Source organism: Diabrotica virgifera, chromosome 2, assembly GCF_917563875.1.
Source record: "Diabrotica virgifera virgifera chromosome 2, PGI_DIABVI_V3a".
In the NCBI taxonomy this organism is placed as follows: domain Eukaryota; kingdom Metazoa; phylum Arthropoda; class Insecta; order Coleoptera; family Chrysomelidae; genus Diabrotica; species Diabrotica virgifera.
Genome location: NC_065444.1, coordinates 260,916,729 through 260,939,001, shown reverse-complemented (window position 1 = coordinate 260,939,001; position 22,273 = coordinate 260,916,729). Strand labels below are relative to the sequence as shown.

The window sequence follows — 22,273 nt, the reverse complement described above, 5'->3', positions numbered from 1 at the left end:
AAAATAACGTTATTTAAAACCAATTGTCAGCGGGGTTTAATAAGTGTATTACTAAAGATAGGCAAACAACCATACACGAGGTGTATTTTAAAATAAAATAAAGATCTTATTTTGTTTTAATAGTTGAAAAAGAATAATTTGCCCATATGATCAAATGCATTTAGGGCAGAGAAAATAAGTAGATTTTTTAAACTATTAAACATTATGAGGGCAATGTCTAGGTTGAAGTTGCTATTCTTACAAATATGTAGTTATTTGACATCCAGCACGAAGATGATTGATGTACCTAACTGAATGAAATGAGAAAATCAACAAAGGTATGACTAGAGGTAAAACTATGAGACAAGGAGCTCTGTATGTCTGATATTTTAATATTGATATGGAGGATGAATTAATGTAACTGAAATTCGCACTACAGTAAAGTAATACCCCATAAACTTTACTATAGTGCGAATTTCAGTTACATTAATTCATCCTCCATATATTATCAATATTAAAATATCAGACATACGGAGCTCCTTGTCTCATAGTTTTACCTCTAGTCATACCTTTGTTGACTTTTTCATTTCATTCAGTTTCAGGTACATCAATCATCTTCGTGCTGGATGTCAAATAACTACATACTTATTAGAATAGCAAATTTCAACTATTAAAACAAAATAAGATCTTTATTTTGTTTTAAAATACACCTAGTGTATGGTTGGTTGCCTATCTTTAGTAATACACTTATTAAACCCCGCTGACAATTGGTTTTAAATAACGTTATTTCACTCCGTATATTATTCTTATTATCTTAATAGTGAATACTTGTAATCCCAGCACACGATGTTTGTTGTTATTATCGAATTTTACTACAAATAAATTTTTAAAACTATTGGCTAGTGTACCTAACTACATATCAGTTCACAAAACTTCATGTTGGACCGTCTGTCTCGTACTGTCATCAGTCAGAAACGCTTTCATACCTGTCACCTGTAATTAGTTGGCTTTTACCTTTCTCTTTGTGAAGACAGAGAAATCAACTCAACCACCCACATACACGTGGTATAGTCATATGATGCTTTGAAGTATATCTTGTTTAAATTTCACCCATCGCCAGGGTTTAATATATAATACGCCAATGTAAGACTTTTGGTCGGCATTACAAGGGTTTTAACCCATGTATTTTTGGTGGCTTAGCATATACAGCTTGTAAGTATAACCTAATTTTTTATCTTGGTCAACCTCTAAATTTTTTACTCTTGTCTTCACTGATTATTATGGTTGTACTTATTTTAGGCTGTACTTGTTTAAATTTCACCCATCGCCAGGGTTTAATATATAATACGCCAATGTAAGACTTTTGGTCGGCATTACAAGGGTTTTAACCCATGTATTTTTGGTGGCTTAGCATATACAGCTTGTAAGTATAACCTAATTTTTTATCTTGGTCAACCTCTAAATTTTTTACTCTTGTCTTCACTGATTATTATGGTTGTACTTATTTTAGGCTTAGAACACTGATGATGCTCTCTTTAGAGCGAAAACGTTCTGTTTTTTAATGTAGCCCTTTATTGGGGTTTTAAATAAATATACCTTTTACACAGATTTTTTTCTTCAATTTTTATACAAATGACTTTGGAGGGCTCCAAGCTATGGTGAGAATAGATAGAGCTATGACAGAGGCATTTAATATTGAAAATGGAGTTAGGCAAGGTGATGCCTTATCAACAACACTTTTTAAACTAAGACGCTGTTGTTAGAAAATTGGATTTGAACATCTGTATTAATACAAGATCTATGCAAATATGCGCATATGCGGAAGATGTTGCCATGATAAGCCGTAAAAAAAGAATATTAAGCGAAAAAGCTATAAAGCTGAAACGGTGCTACGTTTGGGAAGGTGCTACGTTTGGTCTATATATAAATGAAAGTAAAACAAAATATATGGAGTGCACAAGGTCGAATCAACATGAGAATCTGAAGGTATACAACCATACCTCCGAATATGTCTCCAATGTTTCCTACCTAGGCTCAATAATAAATGACAACAATAACACCAGTCAAGAAATACAAGCACGGATTCTTAGCGGTAATAAGTGTTTTTATGCTTACAAAGACTTAATGAAAAGTAAGTTACTGAATCGTGGGTCTAAGCTAAGAATCTACAAAACAGTAATTAGACCAGTGGAAACGTGGAGCCTCTCAACCACCGAAGAAAATCAACTCAGAATATTTGAGAGCAAAATACTTAGGAAAATATTTTTACCAACACATTGCAGCGATGGTTCGTGAAGAATTAAAATGAACCATGAGCTAGATAAAATAATACACAGTAGAATTGTTAAAACTCTCGAATATGAAATTAAATCAGCGACACAGAATGTGGCTTTAGAAATGGTATGAGCACACGAGATGCTTTGTTCGGCTTGAATGTGCTGGCCCAGAGATGCATGGACATGAATCAGGATATGTACTTATGTTTTGTAGACTTTGAAAAGGCATTTGATAAAGTTCAACATAAAAAGCTTGTAGATATATTAAAAAGCAAAAATATTGACAGTCGTGACATGAAAATTATATCTAATATATATTGGAATCAAACTGCCAAGGTAAGAGTTGACAACCAGGACACTTAAGATATCAAAATACAGAGAGGAGTCCGTCAGGATTGCGTGCTGTCTCCACTACTTTTCAATGTTTACAGTGAAGCGGTATTTCAAGAAGCGCTCTCAGATTCAATAGAAGGTATATCTATCAATGGAGAAGTTTTGAACAACTTACGTTTTGCAGACGATACAGTAATAATAACAGATAACAACAATGATTTACAGAACGTAATGCAACGCCTTAATGAACGCTGTCATGAGTACGGACTGAAGATGAATTTAAAGAAAACTAAATGCGTGATCATAACTAAATCAGCACACGTAAACATCCAATTAACTATAGAAGATACTGTGATTGAGACTGTGGATAACTAAAAATACTTAGGAACATGGATAACATCAAATATAGACCAAACCAAAGAAATTAAGACACGTATTGAAATAGCACGTGCATCCTTCATTAAACTTAAAAAGTTTCTTTGTTGTCGGGATATAAGGTTAGAACTACGCCTAAGGATGCTTCGATGTTACGTGTTCTCTACCCTTCTTTATGGCTTGGAAGCGTGGACGTTGAAATAAGTCCATTTGAATAAGTTGGCCGCCTTTGAATTTTGGTGTTACAGAAGAATCCTACGAATATCATGGATTCAAATAATGTCGAACGTGGAAGTAACTAGAAGGATAGGAAATCAACCGGAAATAATACTATCAAAAAACGAAAACTTGAGTACTTGGAACATGTGATGAGAGGGCAAAAATACTCATTATTACAACTTATTATGCAAGGCAAAATCCGAGGAAAGCGAAATGTGGGAAAACGAAGAACATCCTGGCTTAAGAACTTACGGGAATGGTTCGAATGCAGTAGTGCAGAGCTATTTAGAGCGGCAGTCAACAGGGTCCGCATTGCCATGATGATTTCCAACCTTCGATAGAAGATGGAACTTGCGCAGGATGGAAAAGCATTGGAACAACATTGTTAAGCAGGCCAAGACTCACAAAGGGTTGTAGCGCCATTAGAAGAAGAAGAAGAAGGTTTTTCTAGAGTGTGTCTTCTAATATGTAATTTTAAATTAGAATTTACAGCAAACCTTTTCAAACAAATTTCACATTGATAAGGTTTTTCACCAGAATGCACTCTCATATGTGAGTGTGCGTTATCGTATGTCTTTTTAAATTACATTTTTGAGAAAACGATTTAAAACAAATTTCACACTGATAAGCCGTTTGTTCGTCAGTGTGATTTCTAACATGTGCGTTTAAATGACCTTTTTGGGAAAACGATTTAAAACAAATTGCACATTGATATGGCTTATCTCCAGTGTGGGTTACCGTATGTCTTTTTAAATCACATTTTTGGAAAAACGACTTTAAACATATTTCACATTGATATGGCTTATCTCCAGTGTGCGTTACCGTATGTCTTTTTAAACTACCTTTATCAGAAAACGATTTAACACAAATTTTACACTGATAAGCCTTTTGTTCTCCAGTGTGATTTCTAAAATGTGCCTTAAAATGACCATTTTGGGAGAACGATTTTAAACAAATTTCACATTGATAAGGTTTTTCTCGAGTGTGTGTTCTAGTATGCAATTTCAAAGTAGACTTTACAGCAAACTTCCTCAAACAAATTTCACACTGATGAGGTTTTTCTCGAGTGTGTGTTCTAGTATGTAATTTCAAAGTAGACTTTACAGCAAACCTCCTCAAACAAATTTCACACTGATAAGGTTTTTCACCAGTATGCACTCTTGTATGCTTCTTTAGGCAGGTTGATTGCGCAAATGATTTAAAGCAAATTTCACATTGATAAGTCTTTTCTGTACTCGTATTTTGCTGTTTCTGACACGGATGGTCAAATGTTTTGAATGTTTCAGTATTTTTCTCCAGACATCCTAAAATAAAAAAGCAAAGTTTTAATTGCTTTACTATTAATGTAACAGTTCTGGAATGGTACAATTAGTTAACTAAATACGTATGTTTGTGTTTTATTGGCATTGGTTTTCACAACCAACTGGCCTGTCAATTTCATAATGATTTTAGATTATTAGACTAAGGGCCGGTTGTTCGAGAGCTAATCAAAAATGATCATTATCAAATATTTAATTACTGTCACCAACTGTCAATGTCAACTTTGTTTGGGTTGCTGAAATCATAATTATGGATTACAATTATGAAATTAGTTAATCAATTATGTTAATAATTGTTATGTTAATTGATTAACTAATCTCATAAATAATCAATTATGTTTTCAGCAACCCAATCAAAGTTGACATTGACAGTTGATGACAGTAATTAAATATTTGATAGTGATCATTGTTGATTGACGTTCGAACAACCGGCCCTGACGGATCGGGTCCCTGTAATTAATCATACCTGGTGTAATACTTTGAGGGCCGGTTGTTCGAACGCTAATCAACAATGATCACTATCAAATATTTAATTACTGTCACAACTGTCAATGTCAACTTAAGTTGGGTTGCTGAAAACATAATTGATTATAATTATGAGATTAGTTAATCAATTAACATAACAATTATTAACATAATTAATTAACTAATTTCATAATTGTAATCAATAATTATGTTTTCAGCAACCCAATCAAAGTTGACATTGACAGTTGTGACAGTAATTAAATATTTGATAATGACCATTTTTGATTAGCGTTCGAACAACCGGCCCTAAGAGCCGCTATAAGTGAAATTTGCTAATCATTTTAGGCACAATAAGACCCTATAACTTAAATAGAACCTAAAAGAAAACACTGTGCCGTCACTTTTTAGTGGCACATGCGTCGACAGTGGCGCATCAAACTTTCCACTTATGGACGGGATAAATAAATTAAAAGGTACCCTCCCGCACTCCCAGAATTAAATTTCTTTTCATTTTTTCTTATGGTGCATTAGGTTCTATGTTATTAAATGATAAGACTTAGCGTAATTTTAACTCACCACACCCTTCCCCTTTACCCCACCACCAAAAACTTCATTTTTCGTTTTTATTTTTTTTAGGTGGGATGATTGCATTTTAAAATTTCAAAAAATTCGTAGGCATACTTGAGGCTTTTCCAAAATATGTATTTCTATTTTTTATAGAGCCGTAGGCGTAGGTTGAGTGTACATAACCTCAAAAAAAGTGTTAAATATTTTTTTGGAAAAAAGCGTATAACTTTTTTTTAAGGTGTCTGGAGGTCTAATTCTTTTTTCTATTTTGTGTATTTTATCAAACGTTTTTAACTTTTTTCAGATTTTTCCGTAAGTTTCGCCTCCTTCAAAAATCCAAAAAACTGTTTGTTATGGGGATTTTGAGGGGTTTTAACGCGTTTCTCCCATTTTTAAATGTTCCAAAAGACGGTTACTTCAATTCACATATAACCTATAAAAATATTGATTTGATCTATTTTGAAGTCTATAAACTAGGGAAAAATCCCCGAAAACCCACAAAATAAGTTTTTTGGATTTTTGAAGGTGTCGTACCTTACGGAAAAATTGAAAAAAATTAAGAACATAGTGTTTGATAAAATACATAATATAGAAAAAAAAATAAACCTCCAGATTCCTCAAAAAAAAAGTTATACGCTTTTTTCCAAAAAAATAATTAAAATATTTTTTTTTAGGTGATGTACACTCAACCAGTGGCGGCCCGTGAGGTAGTGCCATAGAGCCATGGCACTACCTTGCTAACTATGCAGAAACATATTTTTTATCTTCAAAACCTTTTAATGCTTGTTAATTTTTTTGTTTGTATTTCCTATTATCTTCATAAATTATATAAAATCTGGCAACCTTGTGCGTAGTACAATCCCTGCCACTTTACAGGGGAGATTATTCGACAGGAGAATGTTGGGCCAAAATCAGTACTGGCACGTCTGAAAAGAGAAAGATTTCACGAGCATTCTATGTAAGTGACAGAGAAAGAGCTATATTGGACTATTAGTATATACCTTCAAATGAGAATCTTTGTGCCTTATTATGGCTATTTTCTGTTAAAAAGTTTTTGTATTTATAAGTAAACTTTTAGTGCATCATTATCGTGGGTGTATTATAAATAATATTTTGATTACTTCTTATGTTTAATTTATTAATAATTGACAATGAATCAGATTAGCATCTTAAAAAACTTTTTTGGTGGTTTTTCGTTAGAAAAAAAAAACTACAAATTTTATAAGGTTTTGTGGAGCTTTCGAGTTAGCTTTAAGAGGTCACGACGAAAAAGAAAATTCAGAAAATAGAGACATATTTAAGAAGCTGGTCAATTTTAGCGCCGAATTAGACAACCAAAAAGGTTCATATTGAAAGTTCCAGATCTTTCAAAGATCTACCTTCTTTGGACATTAAGTTGCTTCTAATTAATTTATGTCGGAGAAGTTTTCTGCTTATAAGTTCCCCGAATTATTTCTTAATGAAACATGGAGACAGTTTCAATTTTTAAGCAAAAGGGCTTTTAGGTACTACCTCTGGGCTGTTTTGCTATGCACATTTGAAGAAACTATTAAACTTTTAAATATTTTGTATACTTTTAAATACAACGAAAAAAGAACAACTTAGTGCTTTAGGTATGCTATCTGCAGAAAAGCATTTTGTAAATTGTATTGATAATTTTAATAATAAAGCCATTGAAAACTTTGCTACCAAAAAAAAAATCGTAATCGGGTTTCAGATATCGTAAATTTTAAAAGTGGTATTACACAAATTTGTGCATGTGTGTGAATAATGAAATAGTATTATTTTCATAATTTTGTAAATAGAGATTAGATCATAATAACAAACTTCAAGTACTATCAGCAGTAAGTACTCGTGGTATGTTGAGGGTTTTTTTTTATTATTTATTAACTTACGGAACTGTTTTGATAAATTTTGAACAATTTCTTGGCATCTCAGATAAATATACCTTTTTTGGCAATATCCTGAATATGGCATTAAAAATTTTGGCGGCAGCCCGAATTCTGGCACTACCTTCATAAAGTGGTACGAGCCGCCACTGCACTCAACCTACGGATCTATAAGAATAGACAGTTGTAAAAGCCTCAACTACGCCAATTTGTTGAAATTTTAAAATTGATTGCGTCCCACCTAAAAAATTAAAAACGAAAAATGAACTTTTTGATGCTGGGTGAAGGGGAAAGGGGGTGGTGGGTTAAAATTACGCTGAGTCTTATTTATCCACAGAGAACATAAAAATTAAAAAAAATTAATTCTGGGAGTGAGGAAGGGTAAATTTTAATTTATTTATCCCGTCCATAAGTGGAAAGTTTGATGCGCCACTGTCGACGCATGTGCCACTAAAAAGTGACGGCACAGTGTTCATACGTTTTCTTTTAGGTTCTACTATTTAAGTTATAGGGTCTTCATCATCATCAATGGTACTACAGCCCTAAAGAGCCTCGACCTTCCCAAGTCTATTACGCCAGTCAGTCCTATCCATTGCCAACCGTTGCCAGTTTGCTGCGCCTATTTTTCTCCCGTCCTCATCTACACCATCCTTCCATCTAAGTTTTGGCCTACCCCTATTTCCAGTGCCGGTTTATCCACTGGGCGCTTGGGGCGGGCGCCCAGGGGCCCGGGGCCCGAAGGGGCCCGTTCCTTTTAATTATAAAAAAATAAAGACGCTAAATAATCTACATCTTCTTTTTATGGTGCCTATCCGTTACGGATGTTGTGACACTAACATGGCTATTCTGACTTTGTTGACTGCTGCCCCTTAAAAGTCCGGTAGTGGTTAAGTTAAACCATTTTCGCAGGTTATGCAGCCAGGATATTCTTCTTCGTCCTGGACCTCTTTTCCCATGCACTTTACCTTGAAGTATGGTCCGAAGTAGGTCATATCGTTGTTCATTGCGCAATATATGGCCCAGGTATTCCAGTTTGCGACGTTTTATGGTTACGACTAGTTCGCGCTCTTTACCCATTCTATGTAGAACTTCTATGTTGGTAACTCTGTCTATCCAGGAAATCTCCAACATGCGTCTATAGCACCACATCTCAAATGCTTTGAGTCTCTTCAGTGATGCTTCAGTTAAGGTCCATGACTCCACGCCATATAAAAAAACGGATAATACGTAACATTTTAGTAAACGAACTTTTATTTCCAATTTTATATCGTGGCTGTTAAAGACTTTTTTCATTTTGACGAAAGCTGATCTTGCCTTCTCGATCCTTATCTTAATTTCCGTCGATTGGTCCCACTGTTCATTTAAGTTTGCACCCAAATAACAAAAGTTGGTGATTTGTGTTATAGGTTGTTAGTTAACTAGTAATTGACCAGGTGGTATCCTATTTTTGCTTATAACCATGTATTTGGTTTTTTTGATGTTAAAATCAAGCCCAAAGTGTCTGCAGACCTTCAAGACTGTCTGCAAAAATGACAGTATTATCAGCGTATCTTATGTTGTTCAATCTTTCTCCGTTTATAAGTATTCCCTCGTCTATGTCCGTTAGCGCTAGGTTCAAGTAATCTACATATTCTCCGAAAAAAATCTCATACGCAGATACGCCAATACACTGTAAAAGCCTTGTTCTATTGTTAAATCTCTTCACGCCTATACACAGTGGCGTAGCCTAGCCCCACAGGGGCCCCGTGTCAGTGTTTGTGGCGGGGCCCTTTTTCAAAAACTACAGGAAGTTGTCAGATTTAGCTATGTCTCGAGTTGTATCCAAAATAATCGCATAAACGGAGTTTTTTTAGTTTCTAATAATTTCATTTTGAATTGTGGGGATTAAATAATAATAGGCATATCTCACTTTTCGGCTTTAAAATAAATTCTTTTAAAATAGGAACAAAATATAAGTTCTTATGCCAATACAGAAACAATAGGTACACACTCTTTCAAACATTCAAAAGTAAAGCGATTAAAAAATTGCAATTTGGCATTATACAGTGGCCTCTAAGGCTAGCACTCCACTTGCGATTTGTAGTCGCGGCGACAAAAAATCGCTGTCGCAGAAAATTTAGAGTCTAGAAAATTAGTCGCTGTTTTCAGAATCGCGAATTGAATGCTACAAGGGTGTGACATCAGCTTTTAGAAGTTTCTTTACTCTAGATAAAGAAGTCAAGACGTCAATTAATACTTTATGCGAGAAACAATGTTAAAGAAACCAAAGAGAACTTGCATAATAAAATTACCCATTTTGTAAGGGTATGCCAAAATTTGAATAAACATATAATTTATGAAAAATTTGATGTCATCCAAGATGTAAAGGCAACTTTTCCCAATATCTTAACTTTACTGCAAATTTATTTGACGCGTCAGGTGAGCGGTCTTTTTCGGCTTTAAAAAGAATAAAAACATATTTAAGGTCAAATTTGGGTAAAAAAAAACCTAGAGGCATTATCACTATTGTATATAGAGAATGAAGAACTGGAGAAACTGAATTGTGATAATATTACATGGCAGTTTGCGAATGCCAAGTCAAGAAAAAAAATGATCTAATTTTTGTCTTTATGTACTTTTTGTTTTGTATTTATGCTTTTAAAAGTATTTTGTGGATTATTTTTTACGTTTGCTATTCTTCTTGCTTGTTTAAAAAAATTACTTTATGAATTTTACAACAAACCTTTACAGTTAATGCATGTGTTTTCTTGTTAAAAAACTGACAACGCATAGCAATGAAGGGGGCCCCTAAACCTCCAGCGCCCAGGGCCCGAAGTTAGGTTAAACCGGCACTGCCTATTTCTACTTCCCACAGGTTGTGACATAAAGATTCTTCTAGGAGGGTTGTTATGCTTTGATCTTGCTAGATGTCCTGCTCATCTTAGTCTTCGTATTCTTATTATAAATGATACTACGTCTTTACCACCAAATATATATGATTATATCTGTAGTGTACCTCGTAGTTGTACCTCCTCCTCCAAATACCATTTTCACAGATGCCACCGAATATTCCTCTCAGGATCCTTCGTTCAAATATAAGCAGAAGGTTTTCATCTGCTTTGGAGAGGGCCCATGTCTCCGATCCGTATGTCAGCACTAGTTGTATAAGGGTTTTGTATATGGTTATTTTTGTTTTTTAGCTTAAGTTTCTGCTTCTCATATGTCTACTCAGTCCAAAATGGCGTTTGTTCGCTAGGATTATCCTTCGCTTGATTTTTTCCGTCGTGACGTTCTCCTTGGTGATCAGGTAGCCTAAGTATGTGAATTTGTCCACCAGTTCAAAGGTAGAGTTATCAACAGTGAATTGGTGACCCATGTTTCTGGCTCTATTGTTGGGTGTTGGAAGGTGGTATACATTTCTTCTAGTTTGCGTGTCGTGCGGGCAACTAGGTCCACGTCATCTGCATATGTCAAAATTTGGGATGATTTATTAAAAATATTTCCTCTGTTGTCTATTCGGGCATCTCTGACCGCCTTTTCCAGCGCTATGTTGAAGAGGAGACACGCCAACGCATCTCCCTGTCGCAGCCCAACATTCGTTTCAAACGTCTGTGATTGTTCGCCCTGTATTTCGACTTTGCAAACAACTTTACGCATTGTAGCCTTAACCAATCTTATCAGTTTATCAGGGATGTGGAATTCATCCATGTCTACATACAATTTATTTCTTAGCACACTATCATAGACCGATTTAAAATCTACGAAAAGATAGTATGTGTCGATATTGAATTCATTGGTTTTTTTCCAGTATTTGCCTTAGCACAAAGATCTGGTCTGTTGATCTGGTTGATCAACCAGGCCCAAAACTACTTTGATATTCTCCAAGAAGCTCCTATGAATGTGCACTTAGGCGACCATATAAGATACTCGAAAATATTTTGTAAGCTGTATTAAGGAGGGGTATTCGCCTATAGTTTCTACATTCCAATTGATCACCCTTTTTGTGTAGCGGGCAAACAATTCCAATACATCACTATTCCTGGATTTGTTCCTCATTCCAGGCTCTCAGTATTATTTTATATATTTGATTAGTCAGAGTAGCACCTCTATATTTAATAAGTTCCGCGGATATACCATCACTTCCTGGAGATTTATTATTTTTTAGGTGTTTTATTGCATCCCGTACTTCTTGAATTGATGGAGGGTCTAATGGTGAATAGTTGCTTGCTCCTGGGGTGGTTGATTTTGATCTTCTACTTAGATAGTAAGTAGTTCTTTATAGTGTTCCACCCACCTTTTCAATAATTCTTCTTTTGTATTGAGTATGTGCCCCTCCTTATCCTTACACAGTCTTAGCCTTGGTTTGAATTCCTTTCTTGCATTATTCAGAGTTTTATAGAATTTTCTTGTTTGATTTTCCTGTTTTAATGCCTCAAGTTCTTCCAGTATTTTATTTTCATAAATTATCTTTTTTCTTCTATGAATGCACTTCTCTTCTCTTCTAAGGTCTTTATATTTTTGTTGTTTTTCTCGGGTTCTTCTTTGCTGCATCTGTTTATATGTTGTAGGGTCTTATCGTGCCTAAAATGATTAACAAATTTCACCTATACCGGCTCCTAGTCTATATTTGTGATAAGTTAGTTTATCACTAGCTCAGGGGAGTAACCGAGGGAAGTAACCGGAGGGGGGTGTGTGCCGAGTTAATATCTTGTTACTTAGTAATGTCGACTTGTGAAGAGCATAAGACCTTGCCAGGCGTGGGGAAAAATTAAGGGTTTTTCCTAAAATTATTTTTTTGCATCGAAAAAAGTTTTTTAGGTTTTTTGAATCATTCCAAACAGAAAAGGTCTTTAGTGACAGGTTAATACTTTTTGTTATATAAGCGATTAAAAATTTTGAAAATTGCGAAATCGGCCATTTTTAACCCTAAATCGGACATTTAACTAAAAATTTCAATGTTGCCAAGGTAGGTAGATATTCTTTAAACATTGATTGATGATTTTTGCAATACAATATCGAAAACACCTTATGTTTTTTAATTGCTAATCAAGCGGGCGCGACACTGTAGTATAAATGAGGACGTTTGAGTTTGCATAAATTCATTATCTCGAGAATGGCCAAATTTGAAGAGAAATCCTCAGACAGGTCGATTTTTATTTTTAAATTAGGTTATATATCGGTTATATTATATTACATACATAATACTAGTGACGTCATCCATCTGGGCGTGATGACGTAATCGATGATTTTTTTAAATGAGAGTAGGGGTTATGTGATAGCTCATTTGAAAGGTTATTTAATTCTCTATTCAGTAATATAAACCTTAACATAATTATTTATACAGGGTGTACAAAATTTTTTTCTTTTTGTCTAAATTAATTTAATAAAAAATTTTTTTTTGTACACCCTGTATAAATAATTATGTTAATGTTTATATTACTGAAAAAAAAATTAAATAACGTTTCAAATGAGCTATCACACAACCCCTACTCTCATTTAAAAAAATCATCGATTATGCCAAAAAGTCCTAATTTAAGAATAAAAATCGACCTGTCTGGGGATTTTTTTTCAAATTTGCCCTTTCTCGAGATAATGAATTTATGCAAACTCAAACGTCCTCACTTTATACTACTAAGGGGTTTTCGATATTGTATTGCAAAAAACTCTTCGGGATTTCATCAATTAATGTTTAAAGAATATTTATCTATCTTGGCAACAATGAAATTTTTAGTTAAATGTCCGATTTAGGGTTAAAAATGGACGATTTCGTAATTTTCAAAATTTTTAATCGCTTATATAACAAAAACTTTTAACCTAAGAGAAAAATCACTAAAGACCTTTTCTGTTTGGAATGATTCAAAAAACCTAAAAAAACTTTGTTCGATGCAAAAAAAAATAATTTTAGGAAAAACCCCTAATCTTTCCCCTAGCTTGGCTAGGTCTTATGCTCTTCAGAATCGCCTGTCATTGTACACATTTCTTCTAAATGACTTACTTAAACACATACTTAAATTTAAACTTTACAGGAGAAAGTTTATTTTCCCCCTAAACTATGCACTTTTCGATTCACCTGGTAGATACACGTGCAGAGCTGATGCCTGCCAGGTCATGGTTTTTAGCCTTGGTGTGCTATGAATTATCACTATACAAATTTCTAGCCTTACAGGAAGACCTTTAGTCGGAGGGTTCACTAGCTCTTAGACTATAAGGGTAAAAAAGCGCTTTTTATAGTAAAAGCCAGAGTTAGAATGCAGTATTAGTCTTACGGCGCGCATGGATGCCGCTCATGTCGACACAGTGGTAGGTGCGTGTATACAAAAGCAGTTAATTGTTGTGTGCGCATATATTACAATGCCAGGATTCTTAAATCTGGTCCTAATGCACCGCTCGGGGCAAACCGCAACTTGGTCAGCCGTTCTCCGGTAAGTAATACTTTGCCCTATGCTACCTGCACTGCATTCCCAATTGTGGCTTCTACTTTAGTAGAGTTATGGTGGGACGTCGGTCAGTGACAGTGACGACAGAAGAGGTGGATGGTGGATAGATAAAGTGAGAACCGATGCTAAAAAGATATTGAGAGTAGATAACTGGAAGAGAGCAGCCAAGGAAAGAGATGTTTAGTGGATACAGAAGTACTCCAGGGCTCGATTGGGCTGTAGCGCCATAGGAGAGTGAGCATAAATGGGAAATGGCAACATCATAAAATATTTAAACACATTGACGCTAATTTTTTGTGAACAATTGTTCCTTTCCTTTCTTTATATATTTCACGTGTTTTCTACTTCCTAAACGAGCCCGACCATCATCAACCGCGACTGAGCAACGATGCTTTCGAGACAAAGAGTATTAGTGTTCTGAGCCTACTTCTTAGTAGTTTTATGGTGACATAAACATATAAATAAAATAGCTGTTTTTATATTATATTATTTATTATTTTTATATTATTTTAGCAGAACTCCGCAGAATCAATCTTATATTAAAGGAGTATTTTTCTTCCAATATGTTCGCAAAAACCCCAAAAAAATATTAAAAATAGTATACATATTGTACAAGTGAGAAAAAAAGAAATATTTCTCACGAGCGCAGAAGTTTGTTGGCACGAGACGAGTGCCGCAAATCAAGCGAGGAAGAAATATGTCATTTTCACGTGTTGTACACTGTACTTTTTCTATGGATGCGTTTTTGTCAAGAATTCAAAATTCAAAATTAAATAATTTGGGAGCTTTTAGGTATTATTGTGTTTTCAATTGTATCAATCAAAGGCAAAATAAAAATTAAATTAAATTTTTTTTAAATAACGCGGGCACATAAATTTGATACACCCTGTATATTGAGCTGTAAATATTTATTAGAATTTAGTTTGGATGTAAGTGGATTTCTCTTTTTAATGAGCTTTCCGATGAACCATTAAAGACTTTTGTGAATAATTAAAGTGAAAAGGACGATGTATTTAGATTTAAATGGAAATAGATTGTTTATTACGAGAACTATAGAACCCACAGATAGATGTAATTATCACTTTCTAGAAAAGGTGGTTTAAAAGAAAGTTTGGAATTTTAATATTTGTTTCAACCCGAGTGAATGTTGTAGAGTTTCCCCGAAAGTAATTAAGGATGGTCGGAATAATTTTGAAAACGACTGTTTATTTGTCGAATGGAAAAGTCGATGTTTCTGATTCTTGGCAATGTGGAAGGGGAAAAGTGGATTGGATGATTGAGAGAGTTTGAAAAAGAAGTCATTATGTTTTTGGCATCGCTGAGGAGCAGTTCGACGTTTTCGTGGATAGATAGTTAGCAGATACCAGTGGCTGTTTGATAGTGGAGAATAGTGTTGAAAAGTGGAACGAGAGACAGATCAAATTGAGACGAAATACCTCTTTGATTCTGTATTATTGTGAGAAGGAGAGCAGAGAATTTTTGGAGTTTTGTTTGAATCGAGTACGTGTCAAAAGAGGCCCGGCTTGTTGGAGAATTGGTGCTGGTATGCTGATAGTTTTGAAGCTGGAGAACGGAGAGGGCTTTGATGAGTAGCCTTTAACATAGTCAACGAGGGAGAGCTGTTTTGGGTCACGAGAAGACATCAGAGTGAGTGAAGAAAAAGGTCAGTCAATTTATGTGAAAGAGATTTTTATGTTCGGAAACTAAATTTTTGAGTAAAAAGCATATGAATTAAAATTCCAATATTTCAAAAAGTAAACAGTAAATATAGGTAATCTTGCGAATACATAATTTTGTTTTGTTTAGTTTGTTTTACCAAAGTCATCGGGAACAAACCGATAAATTGTTTTTTTTTTTAACTATAATAATATTTAATTGGTAAGAATTTCATTCGGACATCTGTGTCCACAGGTTCTAGATTTGATAAATTTTAGAGTATTGATTTTGATAAATAAAAGACAATTCTGTATGTTTATTTTAATATTTTGCTTTATTTCTTTTCCCTATTTTATCCCGATTAGGATCAACTAAGAGATACTGAACCCACGAGAGAAGATAAGTATAACGTGAGATAATTTAGTTTTTTTTAATAGTATAAAAAGGCACCCTGAGATTTTTTATTCATTTTTATGTATGATTTGCGACAGTTAAATAATTAATCAAATAAATAATAATTAATATAAAATTAATAAGAAGCAGATCATAACAGTATATTATATGCCTAAATTGAAATAAAATACATATACACATATGTAGGTATTTAATATTCTTAATATTTATATACTTTATTTATTTAAAATTATAATTCAGTTAATTTGAACAGTTTTGAAAGGTAATTCCTGGTAAGTTTTGCTTCAACACATTTTGTTTGACAAAAATAATTGTGTTTGTATTGTGCATGTTACCATGGAAATCGCAATCACATGTATGGAGAACCCGTAAGAAAAATTATTTCTCACTGCAATGGCCGACTTTTCCCGCTGCGTGAGAAATTTTTCGTTTTGAATGTATGTAAGTAGTGAGAGAAGTTGCACATTGTATAGCATCTAAAGAAAAAAGTACATTAATAAGGTTATTTTCCAGTGTGCAATCTTATATGTTTTTTCAAAGAACTTGATTGAGAAAACGACTTCGAACAAATTTCACATTGATATGGTTTCTCTTGAGAGTGCACTCTCCTATGTGTTTTCAAAACACTTGGGTGGGAAAATGACTTAAAACAAATTTCACATTGATATGGTTTCTCTCCAGTGTGCGTTCTCGTGTGCTTTTTTAAATGACATTTTTGAGAAAACGATTCAAAACAAATTTCACACCGATAAGCCGTTTGTTCTTCAGTGTGATTTTTAACATGTGCCTTTAAATGACCATCTTGAGAAAACGATTTAAAACAAATTTCACATTGATATGGTTTCTCTCCAGTGTGCGTTCTCGTGTGCCTCTTTAAATTACATTTTTGAGAAAACAATTTAAAACAAATTTCACACCGATAAGCCGTTTGTTCTTCAGTGTGATTTCTAACATGTGCCTTTAAATGACCATTTTGGGAAAACGATTTAAAACAAATTTCACATCGATATGGCTTCTCTCCAGTGTGCGTTATCGTATGTCGTTTAAAATGCCATTTTTGAAAAAACATTTTAAGACAAATTACACATTGATAAGATTTTTCTGTACTCGTATTTTGCTTTTTATGACACGGATTGTCAAATGTTTTGAATGTTTCCGTATTTTTCTCCAGACATCCTAAAATAAAAAAGCAAAGTTTTAATTGCTTTATTATCAATGTAACAGTTCTAGAATGGTATAATTTATAAACTGAATACGTGTGTGTTTGTGATTTATTGGCATTGGTTTTCACAACCAACTGGCTAACCAACAGTCAATTTCATAATGATTTTAGATTATTTGTGATAAGTTAGTTTATCACTAACTCGGAGGAGTAACGTGTAGTGTACTACACGTTACACAGTGTACTACACTTTTCCACCCAGCCGGATTCAAACTCACGACCAAAAGGTAGGCTCTCTTACCACTGCACGACGCACAGTGGTTCCAAATGCCGAAAACGTGGTCATGAACCTTTAAAAGCGTATATTGTTTATACGTTTTGAAACTACTTTCGTTCTTAAGGGTTTTTGGCATCGCTGATTACGAATCTGGCATTATTTTTTCTGAAAAACAAAATGGCGGATCCAACATGGCGGAAAGAAATTGAAAATATCAATCAAAAAGGAAATTTTTTTATCAAATTTGGTAGCTGATTACAAATCTAAAATTACTTTTTTTTAAACACAATGGCGGATCCAATATGGACGAAAGAAGTTCGAAAATTTTATTTTAGACGCATTTTTGTTTAAAATGTTATACTATAAGGGACTTTTGAAACTGCTGATTACCAATACATTTTCTTTATGAAGTACAATATTCAGAACCTGTTACTTATATACAACTGCCCATACATACTCAACAATCGCCAGAATCATGTAATATGCGTCATTTCCCACTTTTGTATTCAAACAACTGCCAGCAATGCATAGGCAGCTATAGGCAGCTAAACCAAAGTGATTCTGTATCTCCTTACTATATATTTTAAGATTAATAAACATTAGTCGCAGAATTATGCAGAATTTTGTACTTTTGGAATGCATCTTTACAAATTTTTAATTATTTCAAGTATATTTTCACTATTTATGCATTAACAAATTTAATGCATTTATTGTTAATAAATGTTGATTTAAGTTATATCTTACATTACTACATACTTGAAAAAGAAGAATCTGCTTTACAGCGATAAAATTGATAAACTACAAAACGTTTTACAGCGTTTTCAATATAGGAGTTCTTTTTCACTTTCTCTGCCGGCCAAAATAACCCCGGACATGGCCCACTTGTACCTGAGTTGTGAACCAGAATACATCCAGTCTGATCCTCATACCTGAGAATTTGGACTCTACGATAGTATCAGAAAACAACTGTAAACATGAAAATCCCTAAATAGGGACTCCTTTTTTCGCCTCATGACCACGTTTTCAGCATTTGGAACCACTGTGCGACGGTGGGCTGTTATTGTTCAAGATGTGAACTTCCAAAAACAAGGGATCTACCTGTTTTATGAAATGATCCCTTGTTTATATATTTGCACACCTGAATAATAGCACCCCTCTCAGCTGAATATTAACTAATCTTTTAGCTGAATATTAGCTAATCTCTTAGATACCTTATTAGACTTTACTTGGGCGTACAGATAACTGAGGACAGCAGAGAGGAGGAGGAAATACGGAAACAGATAATACTGGCTAAAAAAGCATACTTCTCTATGTCGCAGGTGTTTGGATCCAAACACATCCATAGGGAAGTAAATTCAAAATATATAAAACCATCATACGACCAATAGCAGCATATGGCGTAGAAACATAGATCATGAAAAGAAAATAAGATATCATGATAATCAGCCCTATTCTGTAACTTTTAACAAATCGAATAGAAATGACCAAGTCGAATCGTAATTACCCAAAATCGGAATGTTTGATATCTATCGCGTCATTTTCGTGTTTGGATTGGCATTCTGTAACTCACATCGTTAACAGGTTAAATCGAAATCGGCAATTTCTATTGCACACGGTCAAGAGGGGGTGGCAACCCCGCATTGTCAAGCGAAATTAATGTTCTGTGACCTGTTTGTTGCCTGAATTTGAAATACGACACCGTTGCCATATCTTCAATTTTTCATACTATCATTTTACATACAGTTACATTTTTAAAAATAGTTTTGAAATGACAAAAAAAGAAACGTTTTGAAAAGTAAACAATAAAATATTAGTGTAAATATTGGACACAAAACCTCAAAAGATGATAAATGGTTTTAAATATAAGTTAATTTAAATTGTTATAAAAAAGAAGATAAACTGATAAATAAAAAAGACAAAAAATAAGGATAAGATGTATGATGTAAGATATTACTAATAATTATACAATCTTAAGATTTGATTCCAACTAAAATAACTTATACCAGCAAACTGGTATAATATATTTATCAATCAACGCTATAAGTCTCTCTTTATATTTTAAACGTCCTTGTACAATATATTCTTGTACATTGTGCCATTGATTGAAATTATACAAGAAATAAACAAAAAAAGTTTGGCAACACTGTGACTGGCAAACATTCAGCATTCAGAATCTGAATTTCGGATGCCAAATCAATTTTACGCTTAGGTTTGATGCATACTCGTACATATCTAAATTAAATATAAAAGTCCCTAAGTAAATACCACCACAGACTAAAAATTAAGCAGATACAAAAGGTAAAACTGGAGCTGGATATTAGTGACACTCAATATGGGTTCCGCAATGGTATGGGTACCAGAGAGGCATTATTCTCCTTCAACGTGCTGACACAGAGATGTTTGGATGTTAACCATCCTCTTTACGTCTGTTTTATAGACTACAATAAGGCGTTTGATAAAGTAAAACATGATCGACTCATGGAAATCCTAAAAAATAAAAACCTAGATGAAAGAGATTTAAGACTAATAACACACCTCTATTACAATCAGCGAGCAATAGTAAGAATTGAAAAAGAAACATCTGAAGAAATGGAAATAAAGAGAGGAGTCAGGCAAGGCTGCATACTATCACCTCTATTATTTAACGCTTATTCTGAAGAGGTAATGCGAGAAACTCTGGAAGATGAAACTCGGCATAAGAGTAAATGGAGTCTTAGTTAACAACATCAGATATGCAGATGATACAGTAATAATAGCCGATAGTTTACAAGACCTGCAAAGACTCATGAGTAAAATAGTAAGGTGTAGTAGGGAGTACGGACTCTCTCTCAATATCAAAAAGACGAAGTTTATGAAAATTAGTAAAAACAACCATAATACTAACGAAATCTTGATAGTAGAGGGCCAGCAGATCGAAAGAGTAAAAAAGTACACTTACCTAGGAACACTTTAACAGAAAATAATGACTACACTGCAGAAATAAAAGTCAGAATCGAAAAAGCACGTTCTAATTTTATAAAAATGAAAAAGGTCCTATGTAGCAAAGATTTAACATTAGCTCTTAAAGTACGCCTAACAAAATGTTACGTCTACAGTGTTCTATACTATGGAGTGGAATCATGGACGTTAAATGTAGAGACAATGAGACGACTTAACGCCTTTGAAATGTGGACCTATAGAAAAATTATGAGGGTTTCCTGGGTAGATAGAGTTACAAACAATGAAGTACTGAGAAGAATAGGTAAAGAAAAGGAAGTTGAACTTACAATTAAAGAAAAGAAGCTACAGTATCTCGGACATGTGATGCGGGGCGAGAAGTATGGTATCCTACGACTCATAATGCAGGGAAAGATAGATGGCAGAAGAAGCATCGGAAGAAGACGAATTTCATGGTTGAAGAACCTGAGAGAGTGGTTTGGATGCAGCTCGAAACAACTATTTAGAGCTACTGCCTCAAAAATTAAAATAGCTATGATGATTGCCAACCTCCGTAGCGGAGATGGCACCTGAAGAAGAAGAAAAGGTAAAAATACTATAAATAGTGATAAATAAGTAGTAATAAATTATTTTTAGTAGATATAAAATATAAACGTCAAAACAAAATACAATGCGCTTGCGCCAAGCACAATTCCGATTATCAAAATCTAATTTCGACAGGGTAAATGGTGTCGAAGTCATTTCTATCCACTATTCCGATTGTAGAGATTCCGAGGGAGTTGTGTAATACCGATTTTGACTATTTCTATTCGACTTGGCCACTTCTATTCGAATTTCCTGACTTCTATCATCATGAAATAAGTTACAGAATAGGCATGAATAACAGAACACCTAGTAGAGTTATGACGGGACGTCGGCCAGTGACAGTGGCCAAGGAAGAGGTGGATAGACGAAGTGAGAACCGATGCTAAAAAGATATTGAGGGTGGATAACTGGAGCAGAGCAGCCAAGGAAAAAGATGTTTAATGGATACAGGAGTACTCCAGGGCCCGATTGGACTGTAGCGCCATAGGAGAGTGAGCATAAATGGGAAATGGCAACATGTTCAAATATTTAAACAAATTGACGCTAATTTTTTGTGAACAATTGTTATTTTTCTTTTCTGTATATATTTCACGTATTTTCTACTTCCTAAATGAGCCCGACCATCATCAACCACGACTGAGCAACGATGCCTTCGAGACAGTGTATTAGTGTTCTGAGCCTACTTCCTAGTAGTTTCATGGTGTACGGTATAATGTTTTATTAATAATTTTGACATAAAAATATAAATAAAATGGCTGTTTTATATTATATTATTTATTATTTTTATATTATTTTTATATTATTTTTTGCGGAACTCCGCAGAATCAGTCTTATATTTAAGGGGCTATCCTAGTGTAAAAGTTCGAAATTCACATATTTTTTGGGAATTTCTAAAATAAATAGGTAGTATTTTTGTTTTAAAAATGTTTATGAACATTTATTATTGTTTGTCCGCTATAACTTTTCCCATGCGGCACAATTCATTTTCAAACAAATTAAGTCAAAACATAACGTGAAACGTACGCCGATGTGTGTAGTACACAGTGATGAGCGCGCTAATAGCCGTCAAAATAGCGTAAAAGATGGAAAACATAATACATTGAGGAACAAAAAGAGATGAAACTAGTGGAGGTGGAAATGATACAAACGTATAAATTAACATTACATTACATAGTTTCCCACCTTTAGACGTCTGTGACAAGAGTATTTTATAAAATTTTACTGTCACAGTGACAGTTGTCATACTCCTCTGATACGTCTAAACGTGGGAAACTATGTAATGTTTTGTTAATTTATACGTTTATAACGATCATTTCCATCTCCACTAGTTTCATCTCTTTTTGTTTAACCAATTTATTATGTTTTCCATCTTTTGCGCTATTTTGCCGGTTATTAGCACGCTCA

At 34.1% G+C, this 22,273-nt stretch overlaps 1 protein-coding gene across 5 annotated transcripts in view; it reads right to left on the bottom strand.

The window, feature by feature from the left end:
* Nucleotides 1–22,273, bottom strand: part of LOC126880596 (zinc finger protein OZF-like) — a 139,415-nt gene that overhangs the window by 100,241 nt on the left and 16,901 nt on the right. The window contains exon 2 of one of the 5 annotated variants that reach the window (XM_050644570.1): nucleotides 1,107–4,486. The exons of the other annotated variants lie outside the window; for them this stretch is intronic. Coding sequence (XP_050500527.1) covers nucleotides 3,729–4,486 — 758 coding nt within the window. The 3' untranslated portion in view covers nucleotides 1,107–3,728. Of the gene's footprint in view, nucleotides 1–1,106; nucleotides 4,487–22,273 lie in introns of those variants that run through there. 5 annotated transcript variants of the gene reach the window in all.